Source organism: Hippocampus zosterae, chromosome 4 (genome assembly GCF_025434085.1).
Source record: "Hippocampus zosterae strain Florida chromosome 4, ASM2543408v3, whole genome shotgun sequence".
NCBI lineage: Eukaryota > Metazoa > Chordata > Actinopteri > Syngnathiformes > Syngnathidae > Hippocampus > Hippocampus zosterae.
Genome location: NC_067454.1, coordinates 28,559,890 through 28,582,447, shown reverse-complemented (window position 1 = coordinate 28,582,447; position 22,558 = coordinate 28,559,890). Strand labels below are relative to the sequence as shown.

The 22,558-nt window shown below is 42.9% G+C and overlaps 2 protein-coding genes across 5 annotated transcripts in view; one reads left to right on the top strand and one right to left on the bottom strand.

Moving 5' to 3' along the window:
- The window catches only part of ano1a (anoctamin 1, calcium activated chloride channel a), an 89,253-nt gene extending 76,339 nt beyond the window's left edge, over positions 1–12,914 (bottom strand). For 2 of the 4 annotated variants that reach the window (XM_052063875.1, XM_052063879.1), the window contains exons 1-2: positions 12,664–12,879; positions 1,613–1,753 (exon numbers count right to left, since the gene is read on the bottom strand). In XM_052063875.1, the coding sequence (XP_051919835.1) occupies positions 1,613–1,645 (33 nt within the window). In that variant the 5' untranslated portion in view covers positions 1,646–1,753; positions 12,664–12,879. Of the gene's footprint in view, positions 1–1,612; positions 1,754–11,661; positions 11,685–12,663 lie in introns of those variants that run through there. The other 2 variants (XM_052063876.1, XM_052063877.1) reach the window with 2 other exon arrangements.
- Positions 12,915–17,682: 4,768 nt separating this feature from the next.
- Positions 17,683–22,558, top strand: part of zgc:153993 (uncharacterized protein LOC767645 homolog) — a 32,541-nt gene continuing 27,665 nt past the window's right edge. Inside the window, exons 1-2 of the mRNA XM_052064039.1 lie at positions 17,683–17,960; positions 20,971–21,019. Of these exons, the coding sequence (XP_051919999.1) occupies positions 17,894–17,960; positions 20,971–21,019 (116 nt within the window). The 5' untranslated portion in view covers positions 17,683–17,893. The remainder of the gene's footprint in view (positions 17,961–20,970; positions 21,020–22,558) is intronic.

Genomic DNA, 22,558 nt, shown 5'->3' with positions numbered 1-22,558 from the left:
GTATACCACAAGCCAATGGCAACCTCGAACTGGCAACAAGGAAAGCGGCTACGGCCAAATACCTCCAGCGAGTGAGGCAAGTCCTAAGAAGCCAGCTCAATGGCAAGAATAAGACCCGGGCAATAAACAGCTATGCCCTGCCAGTGATCAGATACCCTGCAGGAATAATAAGGTGGCCAAAGGAAGAGATTCAGACCACGGACGTTAAGACCCGAAAGCTCCTAACCATGCATGGAGGGTTCCATCCCAAATCCAGCACCCTGAGACTGTACGCAAGCCGAAAGGAAGGAGGCCGGGGACTAGTGAGTGTGAGAGCCACTGTCCAGGATGAAACATCCAAGCTCCATGAATACATCAAGGAGAAGGCTCAAACGGATGACGTACTCAGAGAATGTCTCAGACAATGGGGAACAGAAGATGAGGCGCTGGAAGAGGGACCATCATGGGAGGACAAGCCCCTACACGGGATGTACCACCGGACCATAACTGAAGTGGCTGATCTCAAGAAGTCCTATCAGTGGCTAGAGAGGGCTGGCCTGAAGGACAGCACAGAGGCACTCATCCTGGCTGCTCAGGAGCAGGCCTTGAGAACCAGAGCCATCGAGGCCCAGATATACCACACCAGACAAGACGCAAGGTGTAGGTTGTGCAAAGAGGCACCTGAGACGATCCAACACATAACTGCAGGGTGTAAGGTGCTGGCAGGAAAAGCCTACATGGAACGCCATAACCAGGTGGCTGGCATAGTCTACCGAAACATCTGTGCGGAGTATGGATTGGAAACCCCAAGGTCAAAATGGGAAACACCACAGAAGGTGGTGGAGAATGACAGAGCGAAGATCCTGTGGGACTTCCAGATCCAGACTGACAAGATGGTAATGGCGAACCAACCAGATATCGTGATCATAGATAAAGGGCAGAGGAAAGCCGTTGTAGTGGATGTAGCGGTCCCAAGTGATGGAAACATCAGGAAGAAGGAACATGAGAAACTCGAGAAATACCAAGGGCTCAGAGAGGAGCTGGAGAGAGCCTGGAAGGTAAAGGTGACAGTCGTGCCTGTGGTGGTCGGAGCACTCGGGGCAGTGACCCCCAAACTAGATGAGTGGTTGCAACAGATCCCGGGAACAACATCGGACATCTCAGTCCAGAAATGTGCAGTGCTGGGAACAGCAAGGATACTGCGCAGAACCCTCAAGCTTCCTGGCCTCTGGTAGAGGACCCGAGCTGAATGAGGGACGGACACCACCCGAGGGGTGAGATGAGGATTTTTTATATATATATATATATATATATATATATATATATATATATATATATATATATATATATATGTTGTTGTGTTTATTAATGAATGTCAAATGGAAAGAAACATTTTGATTTTTTTCAAGTGTGTATTTTTTAAATCAATTTCTTAAAACAGAAATTGTTAAGTTTTCAAGGATTGATTACCACTGTTGTACATTAGTCATCACACTTAAAATTAACACCATCATATTTCACACACAAATTTCATCTGTGCTGTATGTTACACATACATACAGCACATTTGACAATAAAGTTGTATTCAATTCAATAATTTTTCCTTTTTGTATAATAAGATGCAGTTTCCTACTATGGAGTCACTCCACCCCTTTGTGCTGTCCATATCAAGGTTCTTTCTTCTCTTCACAAGGAACTGTTGAATAGTTGTCACTCCTCCACATAATGCAGAGCTCCTCAACTTTGGGGCTGTCTGTCTTCAGTATGGGAGAACCTTAGAAAGGTAGAGAAAGATGGATTTAAAATCTGTGTATTTTCCAAACAATGATGAAAAAAAAATCCATTCAGTTTTAAAAGACATACCATTTTTTTAGACTCATCACCAGTTTCTTTTGAATAAATTACATCATAGGTATCATATCAAAGGAAACCCCACCTTTTTCAAAATATCTAGAGCAGTGGTTCTTAACCTGGGTTTGATCGAACCCTTGGGGTTTGGTGAATCAGTCTGAGGGGTTTGACAGAGCCTCTGCAATGGAGGTTAAGACCGCTGGACTCAACATGTCAATTACCGCCAGTGATGACACGCCCGTTTGGCTATCATTGGCTGCTCCATTTCATGCACAATTAAAAACCTTGTACTTTATTCTTCGACTAATTGTGTTGACTTGTTTTCCGTTTTTAATATCTGCTTTGGTAAAAAATCATGAAGGGTTCGATCAATGTGCATATGAACTGGTTGGGTTCAGTACCTCAAACAAGATTAAGAACCACTGATCTAGAGACACTGGATTCAAATTCTAACACATAGACATATAGAATAGACCCACCTACTACATCTCACACCTGGGTGGCTACAAGACACTCTTCTGCCTTTGTTCAGGAAAACTGCTACATTTCAATCGGATAGATGCTGATGTAAGAGATTAACATATTGGGGAGTCATTTTCAGAAACCTCTCTTCTGATTCCACATACTGGACACATCTCCAGGACTGGAAATTAATTACAAGAGGTGTACAAAACACATTTACTGACTTTTCATTGACCTCCACAGGAACATTGCATGGGACAAATCTGACTTCTGGGAAAAAGGAAGTCTCCACGCCGCTCTCATTCATACTTCAATAATGTCCATGGCTTTCTGATGAAGATTTGTTATATTGTTTTTTTTTTTCAGTGTAAATGAAATGATCCAACAACACATGCACTTTCCTTTGGGTCTCCACCATCTCGCTTTAAACACAAGCTACACGAAGACTTGGGAATTGAAAGGTCCCACTTTGCATTCAGAGACGAGAAGCACAATCACCCAGTTGTCCCCAGGGTGGAATAGAACAAGACACCTTTCTTTCAGTGAACATAACTGTTTACCTTTCCAATGAACACATGCTGATTATTTGGCTACCCTGCCTTTGGCAGACATTTGCCATCACCTTTTGACCCCCTCTTTTAATTCAGACCGCGACAATACACCAAGACGCACTCCTCTCTGGTTTCAGAAAGATTGACACTCTGAAATAGGACAGACACTGATAGATGAGATAATAACCCCCTTTCACGCGTGAAAACGTGGACTCACCCCCCACTCACCCATTGTAAATAGCACAGCCACTTTGCATTGGCATTTATGCTTATATATTTTTTTCCACTCTGTACTGTGTACAGTCCATTTTTAAAAATGTTTTTTAATTAGTTTTTTTGTGCATGCAAATACTTTTGTTTTTCTACTTTCTCTTTTTCATAATTTTTGCTGTTGTAAATTGCAAATGTGTCCATTGTGTGACAAATAAAAGTTTCTCTTCTTTCTTCTTATTCTTTTCAATGTGCACATAGAATGTATTTAAATCAAGACAATAATGGCTAATTTGGAAAAAAAAATCTACTATCCAATTCTAGCTCCTTCATATACAAAAGACTGATTCAAAATGGCTTTTTTTCTGTTTAACATTTTAAAGTTAATCCAAAACAAACTTCGAGCAAGAGGAGCTCATTCTTAATGCAGGCATTAGCTTTGAGCTGCAATAATAATAATAATAATAATAATGCTCTTGCGACGCGGGGGCCCAGTCTCATTCAGCTGGGTCGTCGCAGTGCGTAGAGCCGATCAGCTTCACCAGGGTCCGCCAATGACCACGGTCATGGGCCAGGTCCGCTGCATCCTCCAGGGTGAGGCCCTGGTGTTTGAGATCCTCTCTGATGACATCGAGTCATCTGGTGTGGGGTCTGCCGCGTGGCCTTTTCCAGCCGGCTGTCGCTGGATCAAATGAGAAGATGGCACGAGTTGGGTGTTCTGGGGGTAATCGGAGGAGGTGACCAAGCCAACGGATGCGCCTCTGAGCGGCCAGTCGGGATGCAGGGGGCTGAAGGGTATGTTTTCGGAGGTCTGAGTTGGAAACATGGAGGTGCCAGCTGATGTTCAAAATGGTTCTTAGTGACCTGCTGTCAAAGCCGTCGATCCTCTTGGCCTGGGTCTTGTTTAATGGCCAGGATTCTGCACCATACAGGAGGATGGGAAGAACTGCTGCGTTATAAATGCGCATCTTGGTCTTTTGGGACACTGAGTGGTGGCGCCAGAGGGGCCGCCACAGTGACTGCATTGCCGCGGCCGCGAGGGCGCGTCTGCGGTCAATCTCTGGCTTGAGATCGCCGCTGCTGGTAATAGTGGAGCCCAGGTAAATGATGGAGTTGACAAATTGCACTTCGTCTCTGCCAAAGATCAGGGGGGAGGGGTTGGGTCCGTCACCGATATACATAAGTTTGGTTTTCTGCCAGCTTACTTGGAGGCCCAGCTTTGCTGCTTCTGTTTGGTATATGGAGAGGGCACTGCTGAGGTGTTGGAGGGAGTTGCTGAACAGGGTGGTGTCATCAGCGTATTCAAGGTCGGTCAGGTGGAAGTTGCCGAGCGACACGCCTGAGACTTGCTCCCGTACTCGGATCATAAGGTGGTCAATGACACAGTTAAATAGATCAGGAGCGGCCACGCAGCCCTGTCTGACCCCGCTGTTAATGGGGAACCACTCTGAGTCCTTCCCATTCACACGAACACAGCTCTCTGAGTTGTTGTAGAGTCGCTGGAACAATGTGGTTATTTTGGGTGGCACTCCAAGGTATTTCAGAATGTTCCAAAGGGAGAGGTGGTCGACTGTATCAAAGGCAGCTTTGAGATCTATGAAGGCTATAAAAAGATGTTGGTCCTTCCGAAACTCTCTAACCTTCTCAACAATGAGTCTAACTGCTGAGATGTGATCTATGGTGGACCGGTTGGGCATGAAGCCAGCTTGTTGGGGGCAGCGATGGCTTCGAATGGCGGGAAGGGCGCGGGTGAGAAGGATCCGGGTGAACAGTTTTGCGGGTATGGAGAGCAGTGAGACGCCTCTGTAGTTGTTGCAGAGTTGCTTGTCGCGTTTTCCGCATCCAGAATGGCAGGATGATGCCTCGGGTCCAGTCTGTGGGGGGCTGTTCTGCCACCCAGACATGGTTAATGATGTGGGTGAGCCACTGGGCCATGGAGTCACCACCTTCTTTGAGCAGCTCTGCGGTGATGGCACAGATTCCAGGGGCCTTGTGATTTTTTTGTGATTTTATTGCTGCTCTGACCTCGTCGATTGTGACTGGGTCAGTTTTGCAGTTGGGGTTGGGGGTGGTAGAGTTGGCAGCAGTGACAAGCCGGGGGTCGGTGGGAACTGGAGGGTGATGAAGGAGGTTGCTGAAGTGCTCTTTCCAGAGTTCAAGGCAGTCTGTTTCAGTGGTGATGCGATTTCCACTGGCATCCTTCATGAGGGCGGTCTTGATGTGTGGTCCGATGCGGGCTTGGCGCAGCATTTGAAAGACCTGTCTAAGGTCGTTGCGCTGTGCTGCTGATTCCATGCGTTCGGCCTCTTCTCCCCAGTATCTCTCCCTGTCAGTTGCAATTGCCGCATTCCGTGCTGCATTGAGCCTTCGGTACTCTGTGATGTCACCGCGCAGGCGAGCAGCACGGCGGCGGTCAATGATGTCGAGGGTCGGTTGTGAGATCCATGGTTGTTTGGGAAGAGATCTTGATCTTCCCAGTACATCCTGGGCAGACTGGTTGACCTTTAATTTGAAAGTCTCCCAGTCTGCGATGTCATCAACGGCCAGAGCGGTGAAGGCGTTGGTGATGGAGCGGCGATATGCGGAGGCAGTGGTGGGGTCGCAGAGTCTGGAAGACATTAAGCGTGGCTGTGGCCTGATAGACGTGTCTGGTCGTATTTTAAGTCTTAGCTGGGCAACCAACAGGCGGTGGTCAGTGTTGCCCAACTGTGCACCTCTGAAGACCCTGCAGTTGGTGACGGAGGATCGCCAGCGGCGGGAGATGATGATATGGTCTATCGCCTTCCGGGTTCTTCCATCAGGGCTATACCAGGTCCAGTGATGGATCTGCTTGCGGGGGAACCATGTGTCGGTGATACAGAGGTTATTTGAATGGCAGAGGAGAAGCAGACGTTTGCCGTTATCATTTGTGGTGTTATCGACAAAGGTGGTGCCAATGGGTTGTGTCGGGGTTTGGTGAGATGGTCCTTCTCTGGAGGAAGAAGAGAAGGTTGCATTGGCGTCCGTGAGGATGATGACGATGTCATGTGGTGGGGTTTGGCTAATGACCTGATGGAGTTGGTCGAAGAAGGTGTCCTTCACTGTATCATCGGCGAGTTCTGTGGGGGCATAAGCAACGATGACTGTCATCTTGCCATGTCGGTGGAGGAACCGTGCAGACAGGAGTCGATCGTTAATTGGGATCCAGCTGATAAGTGATTGCCGTGTATGTTTGGACATGGCCAGTGCAACTCCATGGAGGCCCGTCCGGATTTCAGGGCCACTCCATATGAAGCTGTGTTCTCCTTCTTGCCATCTTGATTCACAAAGACCCGCCATGGTGATTTTGTAGCGGGAGAGCTCCAAGGACAGCAGTAAAGGAGCTCCATCCCGAAGAAGCGTTCGGACGTTCCATGTGGCGATGCGCGTCTTCAGGCGTAGGTCAATCCGTACTCGTTGGTCGGGGGCGTTCCTATGTCTTGTCTTGGTTTGGGCAGTCTGGTTTCTTCTGGTCGGTTTCGTAACAATTAATTTCTCCTGAGTGGGTTGTTGGCCCTCTGCAGGATAGTCGGATGATGGGGCTGCCATCTCAGCGGCGTACCGACACACCGTTGGGACCTTGTTAGTCTGGAACCTCCCCGAAGACCGGCCCGCCAAGGGAGACCCTACATGGAGCAAGCTCCAGACGGTAACGCTCTCCGGATCATTGGAACACACAAGCCTCCTTGCCACGGCAAGGCCAGGACCCACAAGGAGCTGCAATATATTAATTAAATAATTTGCCTATTTACGCCACATTAGGTTGTACACAATCTCTTTACAACAGGAGTCCCCAAACTTTTTCCTGTGAGGGCTACATAACTTTTCCCTTCTCTGATGGGGGGCCGGTGTCAGTTTGTAACATCAACGATCGTAGGGGAGCTTAAAAGATTTATTGTTTCCCAGAAAGCCACACATAACCAAATAACCCTTTCCAGGTCCTTTAGAGGAAAAAAGGTCAGGAAACAAATAATAACACTATTAATGAAATAAATAATAACTAAATAACCCTCTCTGAGTTCTTCACAGAAAAAACAGGAAATAAATAATAACTAAACAACTCTCTCTCTTTATAGCCCCTTGAAATCCACAAAAAAAGAGTTGTGCCATCTACGAGAACGCCACCTATCTTGTCTTGTTTATGTCTGCTACCATCTTGTTCACGTGTTCTACTAATTGATCTGAGACACAACTAAAACACTGAAACATTCTATGGTGTGTAAATAACTTTGTGACCTTGATTTCAACCCTATTTGCGTCATGGGTCATTTTGCCCCGAAGACCACCTTTGTACTTTTTTTTGTACAGCTTCCATGGAAATGTGAATAAAAACAACATTTCAAATTTTCTGCAGTTGGGGACAATCTAGGAAAAGTAATAATATTTCAAGTTAAAAAAATTATCATTTAGGATTTTTTTGGGGCGTTTTTAACACAGTGATGGGTCATTTTGACCCGAGGACAACAGGAGGGTTAGAGGGCCGGGTCAACTGTGCCCGCGGGCCGTAGTTTGGGGACCCCTGCTTTACAATGTCTGAAACACATGTGGTTTGGCCTGTGCATTGTTTCCGTTGATGTGATCAATGGCCTGCAGCAGCCTTCTTGCAAGAACACAGTACACAGTCCCAAATTACCAAGACATTTCTCTCGAGTAAAGTGTGACACAGCAGATGAACTAGACTTCACTCTTCCTTCCCTGTCAAGGCAGAACCCATTTTGCTTCTTTTTTTCCACCGGCATTGGCCATCTATAGCAGAATAATGTGGTGACTGTAGATATTGTCATGGTTCTGTTTGTGGCCAACAGGTGGCACTGTAGGGCTCCGCCTGCAGCTGCACACCTGTTGGTCATTAGTTTGTCATTAGTTGCTTAAAAGGACTCCCGGCACGATCACTCAGTGTCAGGTCATTGTTTGTTCTGTCATATTTGTTTCTGTCATGTTTGTTTGTTCTGTCGTGTTTCGTTAATGTTTCTGTTATTGATTGTTTTTTGCATCAGTCACGGTTTTGGTTTGCTACTTTGGATTCTTTTGTTTGTTGCCTTGAGTTTGACACCTGTGATCTAGATGAAAAGTACAACCGGGCCTTTTTTTTTGTTTAGGATTTAGTTTTCTCTGTGTTTAAATACAATTTGTCAACTTTACCCTGCTCTTCCTTCCTGCCTGCTTTTTGGGGTCCTCCACCACCATGAACATGACAGATATGGCCAACACAGCAGTTGTGTGGGATGTAGCCAGACTACTAGTCTGGTTAGCATTAGCATTGAGCATCTTGCTAATCGGGGTGATGCATCGTAATCTCATTCCACCTCAGTCTGCTGGCTTTAGTTATCGGTGACTCCACCGCCCATAATATTAAGCTTAAACACCCAGCCACAGGAATGTATATTCCAGGTGCCAAGACAGGCCTAGACACCAGCGAAAGGCTAACAACAGTAGCTACTCGGACATAATGATACACGTCGGCTCCAACGACACTAGGATGAGACAATCAGAGATCACAATGAAGAACATAGCTGGGAATTGCAATCTCGCCAGAAAGATGAGTCGCGTTGAGTAATTGTTTCTGGCGCCTTGCCTGTGAGAAGCAATGATAAGAGGTTTATCATATTCTTCTAGCTTAAGCGATGGTTGGCTAGTTTTTGTAGAGAACAGGGACTGTAGTTTGCAGACAACTGGCCCTCTTTCTGACCCGAACTGCTGAGATTGGATAGCCTTTACTCCGACTAGCTGCCATCACTCTTTCTAGAAACATAGATGGCTGTTTGAGCTTTCCATGATAGTCCACATTAAAGCAGACCGGGTTACATGTGATTAGAGAGCCTGTAAGAACTGGCGTGGAGGCTAATGCTCTGCTAGTGTTCCCTGCCTACTGCCCGAAGACAGCTGGGATAGGCTTCAGCACATCCGCAACCCTTGCCACAAATAGGGGTTTGGATGACGGATGGATGGATCGAGTTGTGAGGGCAAAAGTAATATTTTACACAGGAAGCTCAATTCCCTGGTCTACAGATCGACCTCAGTGGCAATCAGGACTGCAAAGTTGTTTTTCGTTATTTATCGGCCTGGCTTTGAAATGAAAAATGAAACTATGGGAAAGAGTAGTTTTAGCCAGACGAAAAGCATAAATTAGCATTTGTGAGCAGTATGGTTTCATGCCCCCCCAAAAAAGAGTACGACAGATGCAGTATTTGCTCTAAGGATGTTGATAGAGAAGTACAGAGAAGGTCAGCAAGAGCTGCATTGTGTCTTTGTAGATCTGGAGAAAGAGTGCCCAGAGAAGAAATGTGGTATTTTATGAGGAAGTCTGTGGTGATAGAAAAGTATGTTAGAGCGGTGCAGGTATACAGTATCTTGACTGTCAGACAGTGGTGAGGTGTGCTGTTGGTGTGACTCAAGAATTCAATGTGGAGGTGGGACTTCACCAGGGGTCAGCTCTGAGCCCCTTCTTATTTGCTATGGTGATGCACAGGCTGACAGACGAGGTCAGACAGGAATCTCCATGCATTATGATGTTTGTAGATGACATTGTGATCTGTAGTGAGAGCAGGCAACAGGTGGAGGAGAAACTAGAGAGTTGGAGGTTTGCCCTGGAAAGGAGAAGAATCAAGGTCAGTCGAAGCAAGATGGAGTTCATGTGTGTGAATGAGAGGGACCCAAGTACAAGAGTGAGGTTACAGGGAGAAGAGATAAAGAAGGTGGAGGATCTTAAGTACTTGGGGTCAGCTGTCCAGGGCAATGGAGAGTGTGGAAAAGAGATGAAGAAGCATGAACAGGCAGATTGGAACGGCTGGAGAAAAGTGTCAAGTGGGATGTGCAATAGAGACACATCCCCTGCAAGTCAAGTTTCAGGTGAGATGAAAGGAAAGGTGTATAAACCTGCGGTGAGACCAGCCATGCTGTTTGGACTGGAGACACTTGCGACTGAAGAAAAGACAGTAGTCAGAGCTGGATGTAGTAGAAATGAAGATGTTGAGGTTCTCTTTGGGCGTGACCGGGTTGGATAGGATCAGAAATGAGCACATGAGAGGGACCACTCATGTCAGAGGTTTTGGAGAGAAAACCAGAGAGGCCAGACTGATATGGTTTGGACAGGAGAGAGAGTGAATCAATATACAGGGGTATTGGGAGAAGGATGCTGAGTCGTGAACTGCCAGGCAGGAGGCTGAGAGGGAGACCAAAGAGGAGGTTTATGGATGTAGTGAAAGATAACATGAAGGTAGCTGGCGGGAGAGAACAGGATGCACAAAACAGGGTGAGATGGAGGCAACTGATTCACTGTGGCAACCCCTGAGGGGAAAAGTTGAAAGGAAAAGAGGGTTACATTATCCATATGCTCCTCAGGTTGGGGGCAGGAGTCTGTTAAAAGTATTTGGCATGTTTTCCACTCTGTTGGAGATAGCTACAGGCTATTTAATTCTTCTCTACTTCCAAAGAGAATCTGTCTGCCTTTATGTTGACATTTTTGTGAATATGAGAACATGGAACAACTGAAACATTTTCAGCTTCCTCAAACTGCAGAGGTCCTGGGGATATGTACAAAATGGCAGTGGATGAACTACACAATGGGTCAGATGAACTCACTGTGAAATCTTTATGTATTCAAATTGTCTTCAAAACATGCACCTGTGATAGTTGCCCACTGAATTTACTTATTATTTGTGTGTAAACCGGTTTCATACCAGTCAATTTTGTCAGTTAAAGACAAAGAAATTAAGCTAATATTGGATTACTTTGATAATATTGTGTTTAACAAAGAAATACACGGAACCAGTTGACATACAAATAGTTATGTCAACATTTCAATGTCACGATTAAAACTATCAGTTGCCCAAATAGTTAATTTTGTTTGATTGGTTGTTTTTCATTAAATAGCATTTCAAAACTAAAAGAAAATATTATGTGGTCCAGATAATGAATGGATGAAATAATGAGTCCACAGATGCATATTTTGCTATTTATGATTCTGTGATCTGCTACAAATGCATGTTTTGCTGTTCTCAATCTGTATACATTAGAAACGAATTGATTTGACTCAAAATATTTGTTTTGACAAGGCTTGCATGCCCACCCCACTTACGTTTCATATCATTTACCCTATTTTACGAATGTGGGGTTAAAATAAATCCTGAGAAGGGCAATGAAAACAAAAAAACAACCCCTGGTGAAGCCTCTTTCAATTGCTGAGTAGACTCTTCGTTTTGGTACATTCACACTGTCTTGCTGTGAATGTGCATGTGCACATGGTACCGCTGCTAAATAAATTAAACGTTGACTCTCACCCTCAAATGAATGAAATCTCAATCTCTTTCAGGACATATGGATTTAGTCAAACACAATACTGTGACCAAATAAGCCTACTTTGAATGGAATGAAACACGATAGGGGCTAGTGGACATTTCTACTGTAACCTATTAGTCGATGCTGATGAGGAGGTCAAGGCAGAGGGAACCATCTAGTTCCTGAAAGCAAATAACCACCCCCCACCCCCCGACCCCATCTCACAAATTCACCCGCACGCACGCACACGATGCTCGCACACACATGCGCGCGCACAAGAGTGTACGCACAAGCAGTAAAAATGCGCTCTTACCAGTATCTTCCCCCTGATCGGCGGCACAGCAAAGACCCCAACCAGATCTATTCCTCAACTGTAGCGTGTAATATCAGTGAGTGCCCCACAGGTTTTTGTAACCGCCCGCCTGCGTTGTTGCTGAGACGTGCATGGCCGCGTGCAAACGAAAAAAAAAAATATATATATATATATATATATATATATATATATATATATATATATATATATTATTAAAGTGTGTATATATATATATATATATACACACTTTAATTTATTTTTTAATATGTACGCACACACACGCGCATACACGCGTGCCTCGTGTGTGTGTGTGTGTGTGTGTGTGTGTGTGTGTGTGCGTGCGTGCCTGCGTGTGTGCTTGCGTGCGTGCGTGCCTGCGTGTGTGCTTGCGTGCGTGCGTGTGTGCGCGCGTGCAGGCGTGTGCTTGGTTGTCAAGTTTCCTATATTATGGACGCTATTATTTGATATTTGACGGAATGCTGCAGTGTTTCGGTGCTGACGCGTCATCAGTCCAGCTGGTACCACCCACTTGCAAAAGGCAATAAAGGAGAGAAGAAACCACCAAACCAGCAAGTGCGTAGGAGTTTCAGACATCAAGATGTAAAAGCTCTCACGTCGACAACACCTCCAAAAAAGGCATTTCAACGATCCGTGAGACAGTAGCTGCATGCGAGTATCAATGTCAAAAGATTCCAACAAAGCAAGGAACTACAGGATTGATAATTATGGTAGTGGTTAAATAAAATCAGGTCAAACATCCTAATTGTAACTAATTGTTAATAACATTTGCTTGTGCTGATGATATCTAGACGTAGTATTATCGGACGAAGAAATGCGATGGTAAAGAAACGCATTCGTGATCTCTCACTTCAGTTATGGCTCTATTCTGTTTTAGTGCTCACTGCGCAGAATTTTGGGTCTCCAATTAAGCGATATTTATATCTACATTTCTTTTACAGCATCATCAATTTTTTACAGAAAATACAGGAAATGAGTAATTACCTTACGATTCATGGATCCGAGGCTGTAATATTTAAGTGTGATGAAAACAAAAAAATTAGGTTCCACAGTAAACCATGAACAGTACACGGACAATTTACCTTTTCACTCTCGTGATAGAAATTTCAATTGTTTCAAAATGTCAAAGACTATTTTTAGCTCTTGCCGGGAACACTTCTGACTTGAAAAAGAAGGGTGGAGGAGGAAGTGTTTCTGAACTCCCCAGGTAAAGATTCTCCTCCCACACATGCAGAACACCTTGTCTAGGAGTAGACGATTGGCCAAAAGCAGAGGATAATTGCTCAAACTTTTTGCTCAGAGTTGCTCAAAAAATTAAACCACTGTCGAATAAGGAATGTATAAAGGTTGTTGGTTGTTTGGCCAAACGATACCGTTGTATTATTTTATACGGTAATCACCTACTTTCAGCGTCCTTCATGAGGTCGGCATTCCTCGATAGACGTGTTCGTACTTGCACGTTTTGTCTTTTTCCAAGACTCAATTCCAAGACTACACTCCATTGAACTCACTGAAATGACTCCAACACACCGTATTTTACACACACGCACGCGCGCGCCCGCACACGCACGCTCACAACACAAACGCACATTTTACTGCGTGTGAGTTAAGGGTGTGGAAAATAATCGATATTAATCGATACATCGATGCGCACGTCCGCGATCCGAGTGCATCGGCTCATTCACTGGGTACGACGCGATTGACGGGTGAAATCGCGATTCATCACGATGCATTGATGGGTATCGGTGAAATCGCGATTCATCACGATGCATTGATGGGTATCGGTAAAATCAGATTCAATCGCCGTTTTATTCATGTTAAACGTCACATTTCTGCCCTTTCCTAGGCGCAATGAATGCACCATCATTGCTTTGCGTTTTGTGTTGAATACGGACGGTAGCCGTGCGTCACATACAGTCCAGTACACAACGAGCGAAACATTATGGAAGTTTGCGCACGCAGCAGCAAGGAAACTACTATATTTAATGCAGCCGCAACATTCAAATCTTATGTTTGGAAATACTACGGCTTCGAAAAGAAAGACGGAAAGCTTGATAAAACCTCCGTAATTTGCAAGGAATGTCGCACTAAGAAGCCATACAACGGCAGCACCACAAATATGCAGACCCACTTAAACCGATGGCACCAGATCACCGACAAGTTTCCCTCCCGCTTCCCCGCCCAGTTCCTCGTCGGACACCGGAGAAACTCTTGGTAAACCAGGTCAGGATCAGAAAAATATTGCCTCTCTTTTTGGGAGTCCCCTTGCAACTCACTGTGATCGCGCAATGGCTATAACTAAGGCCACTGCTTATTTCATATGCAAAGACCTCCAGCCTTAGCGTGGTGGACAACGAGGGTTTCAGACAGCTCGTGCACGTTTTGGAACCCAGGTATAAAATACCAGACAGGTCTGTGTTCACTTACAAACATATTCCCGATGTGTACAACAAAGTGAGAAGTGAGATTACTGTGTCGCTGAACAGTGCGCAAAGAGTTGCACTTACAGTGGATGGGTGGACATCTTGCACTATAGATTCATATATATATATATATATATATATATATATATATATATATATATATATATATATATATATATATATATATATATATATATATATATATGAATATTTCATATAAGACACTCAGTGAGAGTCTGTTTGTGTTTACACTATAGCAACAGCTGAGTCTCAGGTGCCAAATTGTTTACATTTTCTTTGCACAAAACCCAATTGTGAAAGGGCTTAAATAAGTTGTTTTACAAGTTCTACTCTTTATAAGGAATAAAGTGGTATCCTTTTTGTAATACCATACTGAATTCCATCTTTTTAAAAGCTTTTTTTCTTTGCTTATTTGCATCATATTTAATTGCACAATATCACAACAAATTGCATTGTATCGTATCGGATCGCATTGATTTGAACTTAATGTGTATCGAATCGTATCGCATCGTGACGACGGTGAAACGTATCGCATCGTATCGCCAGAAAATTCCATGTATCGTTTAAGTATCGCATCGCTGGCAGTGGATCGTGATGTGTATCGAATCGTCCTCAGTGCTGAGATTCACATCCCTAGTGTGAGTGTGTGTATATAAATATATATATATATATATATTTATATAAAATTTAGAGACAATTTAGAGTGTTCAATCAGCCTGCCACGCATCTTCCGAGCCGCTTGATCCTCACTAGGGTCGCGGGGGGTGCTGGAGCCCATCCCAGCCGTCTCCGGGCAGTAGGCGGGGGACACCCTGAATCGGTTGCCAGCCAATCGCAGGGCACACATAGACGAACAACCATCCACGCTCACACTCACACCTAGGGACAATTTAGAGTGTTCAATCAGCCTGCCATGCATATTTTTGGAATGTGGGAGGAAACCGGAGCACCCGGAGAAAACCCACGCAGGCCCGGGGAGAACATGGAAACTCCTCACAGGGAGGCCGGAGCTGGAATCGAACCCGGTACCTCTGCACTGTGAAGCCGACGTGCTAACCACTGGACTATCGGGCCCCCCTTTGTTCTGTTTCATAATTGTTTAATTGTTATGATATAGTTTAGGGCTATGACTTTGGACATGACAGTTGTATTTTTAATGTATTTTGTTTTGATGCCCATTGTTGTTTTAAAATGAGTGCACGCTGCTACAATCAAGAGTCATGAGATTGCAGGCATCTTCAGTGAATTCTCATTTTTGCTATTACTGTTCTGATGTTTGTCTTGGTTGTTTTCCACTAGACTGAGAGCAAGACAATCCTGTATCAAAATCCGCAGAGGAGGACATTCACTGTTTTTAATTGCTGCTAAGGTATACTAGAATGAAAATGAACTTTATTATATTGAATGTGCATATAGTGATGGTATCATGTTTCGTCAAGAGTAAATGACTCCAGGCAGAGTAAACCAACCTGAATAACGCCATCCGCGCAACCTTCATCAACAGTGACTCAGAGCACAGCCCCGATATTTGGTGTGAGTGCCACCTCATGCAGAGGCAAAGACAGGGAAATATTTTGTTTGCACAATATTTCACTCTTGGGTGTCACTGTGGATGTTGGTGGATTCAAGGTTTCCCTTTACAGACTATAATGCCTGGTTTTCATATGAAAGGAATGAGTTCTGCATTTGAATGAGTTTAACTGATCATGTCCATTGTTCTTCAAAACAAGGGCAAGCCCTCGGTGTCGTTTTACCAACCACACCCAAAACCTCAACTAAGTTCATGAGTGAATTAGAAAGGAGGGTTTTCTGTGAAATGATTTTTCTTGTACTAAGCACTGTTTCCCTGTTGCGCATTTGGTATAATTATCGTTCTGTTTTGTTTTTTAAATTAATATTGATTTCATTCTTGCACCACCATAAAAAAGGAAACAAGAAACATCACAGTAGCTTTCAAACTACAAACAAAAGGATCATACAAAAATGAATACAGTGAAACTCCTCTACAACGAAATCATGTTTGCAGCAAGAAATTTTTCACAACAGGGGGTTTTTCACTTTAGCAAATTTGATCTCAGATGTAAGCACACATACACCCACACACACACACACAAGCGTATGTGTACTCTATTTTTATTCCAATAGTGCATAAGTATTAGTACACACTTATTTGACACTTCATATTGTCAGTGTAGAAAGAAAAAACGGAAAGAAAATGCGATATTTACGATCAGCATTCACTTTCACTTACATATATATATATATATATATATATATATATATATATATATATATATATATATATATATATATATAGAAACAGCCAAGGATGGCACAAAACTGATGAACAAGAAACCAACTTTAAGTGCAAGAACTTATTTTGTCCATTTCTTGCGTAAAAATAACTCACCCAAAATTGTGATATTATTGAGGTACCATATTTGTCATGTATTTCATTCCAAATCCGCAAAGATTTTTTTTAAAAGCCTACAGTACTCTCGTAGTTTTGGGCAATGTCGGCACAATTAAGACATGGCTGCCATCTAGCGGTGATTAGTCATATTAAAACCTAAAACTACAGTTGACTCCTGCATTTACAATTTGGCACCCGAGTAGTGTTTGTATTTTTTTCTTCGTTTTTTCATATTCTCGTTTTTTTTTGTGTGTGTAACGTGTATTGAATATTTATCTGCGTTTCTTAAAGATGGTCATTTTTTTCACTGCAGGTCGTGAGTTGGCCATCCTTGACCTTGCTGTTTGAACAAAAAGATATATGAGTGGTTCCCTTTTTTGTCATGTACCCACAAATCTTTTTATCATTCCATTAGTACCCCCTCACATCTACGGGTTAATGCGCAGAACTTACAGAATGTAACATAACTGATTATTAAATTAAAATCTTCTTTTGTCAGCTCGATTTGAAGTTTTAATTTTCAGGAATTATTAAAATATGCCAAAATAAATAATAAACCTGCCCATAAATACAGCATATAGCCTCCTGACTACCAGGAAAAAATGTTGTCCAGTCACATTTATTTTGAAATTCCCCAATCTATGTGAAGTAATTGGACTACTCCAAAAGAAATTTTTGAAATTCCACAGCATTTTTAAACACTTGAATACTAGGCTCAAATACACTTTAAACAACCCAACGTGTTCATAAGAGCCTTATAAATAAAATGCCAACAGCATTTCAAGACAAAATGTGTTTGATAAAAAGTATTACTTTTCCTCTTCCCATAAAAAGTGCTTGCACTAAGGGAAGTCTTTTTCTTACTTTTTCTAACCCCTACAAATTTGGTATCGTTGGAAAGCACTGAATGTCCTATTTAGAGTAACAAAAGGAGTTAATGCGATTGGATGCACTGGGTGGGAGATAATTAGGTTAAAAAATGTCCTCTACAGAGGACAAATTAGAACTCCTGGTAGTCAGGAGAATAGTGTTGAAAGACAAAACAAGTGTTATAATACTATCACCTGGAGGGGGCAGTAAAGCACTACTTATGCCTCGTCCGCCAAGACAAGGGGAAAAAAACGTGCCGGTTATGTTGATCAACTGGAGACAGTTGGTTACTGCAGAGGGCTACCTCCACGTCGTTTCACTTCCTCGTTCCACAAACTTTTGACGTAATTGGCACGTCCGAACGAGACGAGACATTATTGTGTCCGTTTTATCAGCGTATACATCCGTCAGATATTTAAATTATTGTAACTCACAAATCTATATCTATACGAGTTGCGTGACTGTAATCCAACAGTAATCTTGGAATATGTCTGGGAACCGAGGAGAGGAGAACAACTACGAAGAACAACTTCAAGGTGCCGTAGGTGGGGAAGGTACGTCGATCAGCACCGTGTGAACATGCACAGATGAAACTGGGAGTTTTTATATTAAACTGGGAACAAAATGTTTTGCCCTCAGGTTTTGTGAGTTTGAAAGTTTTTGCCAATAGCTTGTTTGACAACTATCAAATTTGTTTGGAAAGTTTTACAGGCCGTAGCCTGGAAACTTGCGGCCTGGGGTCGTAAAATAAAGAAGTTTGAAGTAAATTTGATCTCGGCCACGTTCGGAAATTCACTCCGACACTCATGCAACTGCTCTAAGTGGATGCGTTCGGAGAAGCAGAGTGCCTGCGCTCCCATTAGTTTTCGAACGTAGCACGCACTGGCTCAGCATGTCGAGCGCCGAGTGAGCGCAACAGAACGTCGTTTTAAATTTGAGCAACGTTCTGAGTTTTCCGAACGGTACGAGTGAAGTGAACAGGGCTCGCAGCATATTTCCTAACATGTCCAGTAATTAAGCAAGTATATCTCTTACGTGGGCGGTGAACACAAATGAAAACAGAACAACATTGTTGTTCAAATGAAACAATGTGTCAGAGATACAAATTGAAATGCCATGTGAATATGGGAATAGTAACCAGCTGTAATAAGATGCTAGCCCTTTGTAAGAGTAATTTGATAGATACCAAACTTTAGCTACAATTTTAAGTAATTTCAGATTCACTAAATCGATTGGCTGGCAACCGATTCAGGGTGTCCCCCGCCTACTGCCCGGAGACAGCTGGGATAGGCTCCAGCACCCCCCGCGACCCTAGTGAGGATCAAGCGGCTCGGAAGATGAATGAATGAATAATCATTATCTTTGACTTTAATTGCTCTAAATATATTTTATATATAGTGAAAACAAATTGGAGTGAGATTTACGTGAAAAAACCTCTACAGGCTTTCCACCCAGAAATACTAAGTACATTTTATTTATTTGTTTGTTTATTGAATATATAACATGTTCAATGCATAATAAATCAACAACACAATATACAGTATAACCTAACAACAACACCACAAATTGATATACCGGTACCTGTAAATAAACAAATAAATAAAATTTGGGCTGAAGTAAGGGGAAGTACAAAAACAACAAATTGTAATCATTCAGGACAATTTACATGTTCAAAGGATGTAGAAAGAAGTTTTTTAAAAATCTCGTCGTATCCTTTGTCCTTGGTGAGTTTTCACTTGTTTGATATTATTATAGTAATAGATCATTAATATAGTATATCTCAATCTGAGAAGTAAAGGAAAAAAAGACCACAAGCTTGCATGCCAACAAGCTTGCCAAGCAACACTTACAGATAGCAGGATATATGATACAAGTTAACAATTTTAATCATAAAATTTCCACCTCATGGATAGTATTATAATTAGAGCTGTCAGTTTAGCGCATTTTTATTGGCATTAATTTAAATGAATTTTAACGGGATTAAATTTTTTCTCGCGAGATTAACGCGGCACACATCACAAGCGGATGTTACGTTGCTCTATAAATACACCAGAAACAAAACAACAAACGCGCTGCAGAAGTCCACACCCATGTCTGTTTTGCCAGCCACGGCAGCGCGAGACACCGAAAACGGATACTTAAAGAGTTTATGAATGGAAAGTTTACCATTAAATAGTTGCCAAATTGCTCCACTGACAAGACCAAAGTTATCTGTTCTTCTTTCTCTCTGTATCATACAGGTATACGATGTATGCCACTGACGCGATTGTTACTTGTTTGGAACTATTTTGTGTGGAAGGTTACAGCGTTCCGTGTCCATATAAATAGAGCGGGTGGAGCTTCTCTGTGTTCGTCTGAGAGTGACAGTGCGCTACAGTGGTAGCGACTTAGCGAAAGTAAAACGTCTCCAGTGTTGTCATCGAACCAAGTGTAGTCATTTGAAATGAGGTATACACAAAACCGTAGAGAGACTTCCGCGCAAGAAGGACCAACACAATCAACATAGCCTGACTGTGTTAGGGGGAGTGAAACCCCCCCTCCCCTTTCAGAATGGTTTGCCCCTGCAGCACGGGGGAAGTGCGTGTGCTTGTACGGCCGGCAGTTTCCAATACAGCGGCACATAATGAACACTGGTGTCGGATGTCTCGTTATTCTTCAACAAACATAGGGAAACAGACTCCTGTGTTGAAAGCAAACTTGAGAAAAACGAAGTATGCAACCATGGTTTAAATCCACTATAGGCTGAGTACTACTGTACCTTAGATGTGCACTTTATAATGTTATATTGCTCTGTTTTGATTTCATAAAAAAAGCTGTTAAAGCAGCTTTTGTGTGACAAAATATAATTATAGCTCTAATTATAATGAGTTCTTGGCCATGTCGATGCATGCTACGGTGTGAAAAGTGATTAATGCTCACTAAAAGTATCCAATAATTCACCATAACGAAAGATTATTTCGGGTTGTGTGTGTGTGGCTTAATGTTATTAACACTTGCAGTATTGAGGTCAGTCTGAATAGTTACCAACATGCAGCTCCACCCCTGGGCACAGAGTTGATTTTTGTTGTTGTTGTTTTTTAATAGTGATACATAGGAAAAAATAACTGTTTTTTGTTTCATTTCTGACGGCGAGGTACCGTGGTACTTTTCTCATACTGGTATATAGTGGGCGCGGCACAGTGGTCGACTGGTTAGCATGTCGGCCTCACGGTGCAGAGGTGCAGGGTTCGATTGCGGCTTCGGCCTTCCTGTGCGGGTACTCCGGTTTCCTCCCACATTTCAATGGAAAACTCCAAACTGTCCCATTGCTATGAGCGTGTATGGTTGTTCATATATATGTGCCCTGCAATTGGCTGGCAACCAGTTCAGGGTGTCCTACGCGTACTGCCGTAAAACAGCGCCCCGCGACCCTTGTGAGGATAAGCGGATCAGAAAATGGAGGGATGGTAAACAGTGCACACGAGATTCATATTTACCATACGATGTCAAGCCCAAATGTTCAATAATTTTGGAGGGGAGTGTAATGGGAATGAAGGCTAATCTAGTGTCTTTCATCTTTAACAGATGTCATTGATGATCACATCCTCGAGCAAGGAGCAATAGTCCTCAGAGGGTAAGTCCAATCAAAATGACTTTTAATGGAATTTGTCTTTCATGTTGGTTTGATTTTTCTCTGTTGTCTCATGCAGTATGATTCTTTTTAATTTTATTTAGCGCTGACACGATATTGGAAAAACGTGATGTGGGTGTTGAATATTTAAGATATACTGTACCTTAAGAAATTACATTTTTATTCATGTGGCAAAATAAGCAGGCTCAATGTATTCTCAATAATTGTAATAACTAAATAAAAAAAAATAAGTGATTTTGTGTTCATAGACGTTCCCAGATACTGTTCACCTTTTGGATGTCGATACACAGGTTGGGTCTGATTGGTCAAAGTCGGATAAAAGCACACACTTGAGTTTTTTTCAATACGCATATTGCACGCACCATTATTGCAATCACAATATATTTTCTGATATATTGTGTAGTAGCAGCCATCTTACCTCTGCGTCCCGCGTCCTTGACGCACAATTTTCCCGAAGGACGCACAGTTCCAAATAATGTGTGTTTTTGGGTTTTGCAAAGCATAACCCACGTGATAAGACAGAAAGAAGATGCACAGACAATCAACATGGCTTTGCTGCATCTTCTCAGCTCCACCTCACCCCACATGTGCTGTATATGTTGCTCTATGTGACTCACTGTTGTTTTGCTGACTTGCGCTGCTCTTCGCGGACCGTTTGCGGACTTCCCCCCAAAAAAAACACATTTTTTGATGAATGTGTTTGAAAAAGCCGCGATGCACTGGAACCGCGATAAACGAACCGCGAAATAGCGATGGATCACTGTATAGGCTAATCGCTATGAAGAATATTATGAAATAATATCGGTTATTCTATAATTTACTGTTTTGTAGCATGGTAACTTTAGGAATAAAACATTCGTCACAAGGTGTAGTAATGCTCATATTAACTGTTGGTAGAACTAATGATGATGTGTGTTAGATTCTTTTGTCAAATTGGTAGTAGATTACACATGCATTGTTTTAGGAAGAGGATGTCAAGTCACATCGATACTTACCTGTATTAATGATTACAAGTAAATTAATCTTTGCAGTGTGAGATTGGAAAAAATACTCTGATTTTGTGGTGTTTTATTCATGATGCCATATGAGTACAACATATTTTGATCCATTTATTTTATTGAATAAACCTACAGTACACAGCTACTGATGGAATGTTCATTGTTAATGCATAGTTTTCAAACATTTACCCTTGAAACATTATGCTTTTGAGTTTCAGAATTCTTGATTATGAATATCAGTCAAAATAGAAAAATGGGTTTCCATGATGAACGTTTACGGAATACAAAATTAGTTCCAGTGGTTTCCCATTGGTCGTGTCATCGGATTTGCGGCCGCATGTTCTGGACACTCGGGTGAAGAGAGGGGCGGAGCTGTCAACTGATCACCACCTGGTGGTGAGTAGGCTCCAATGGTGGGGGAAGATGCCGGTCCGTCCTGGCAGACCCAAACGTATTGTGAGGGTTTGTTGGGAGCGTCTGGCGGAATCCCCTGTCAGAAGGAGTTTCAACTCCCACCTCCGAC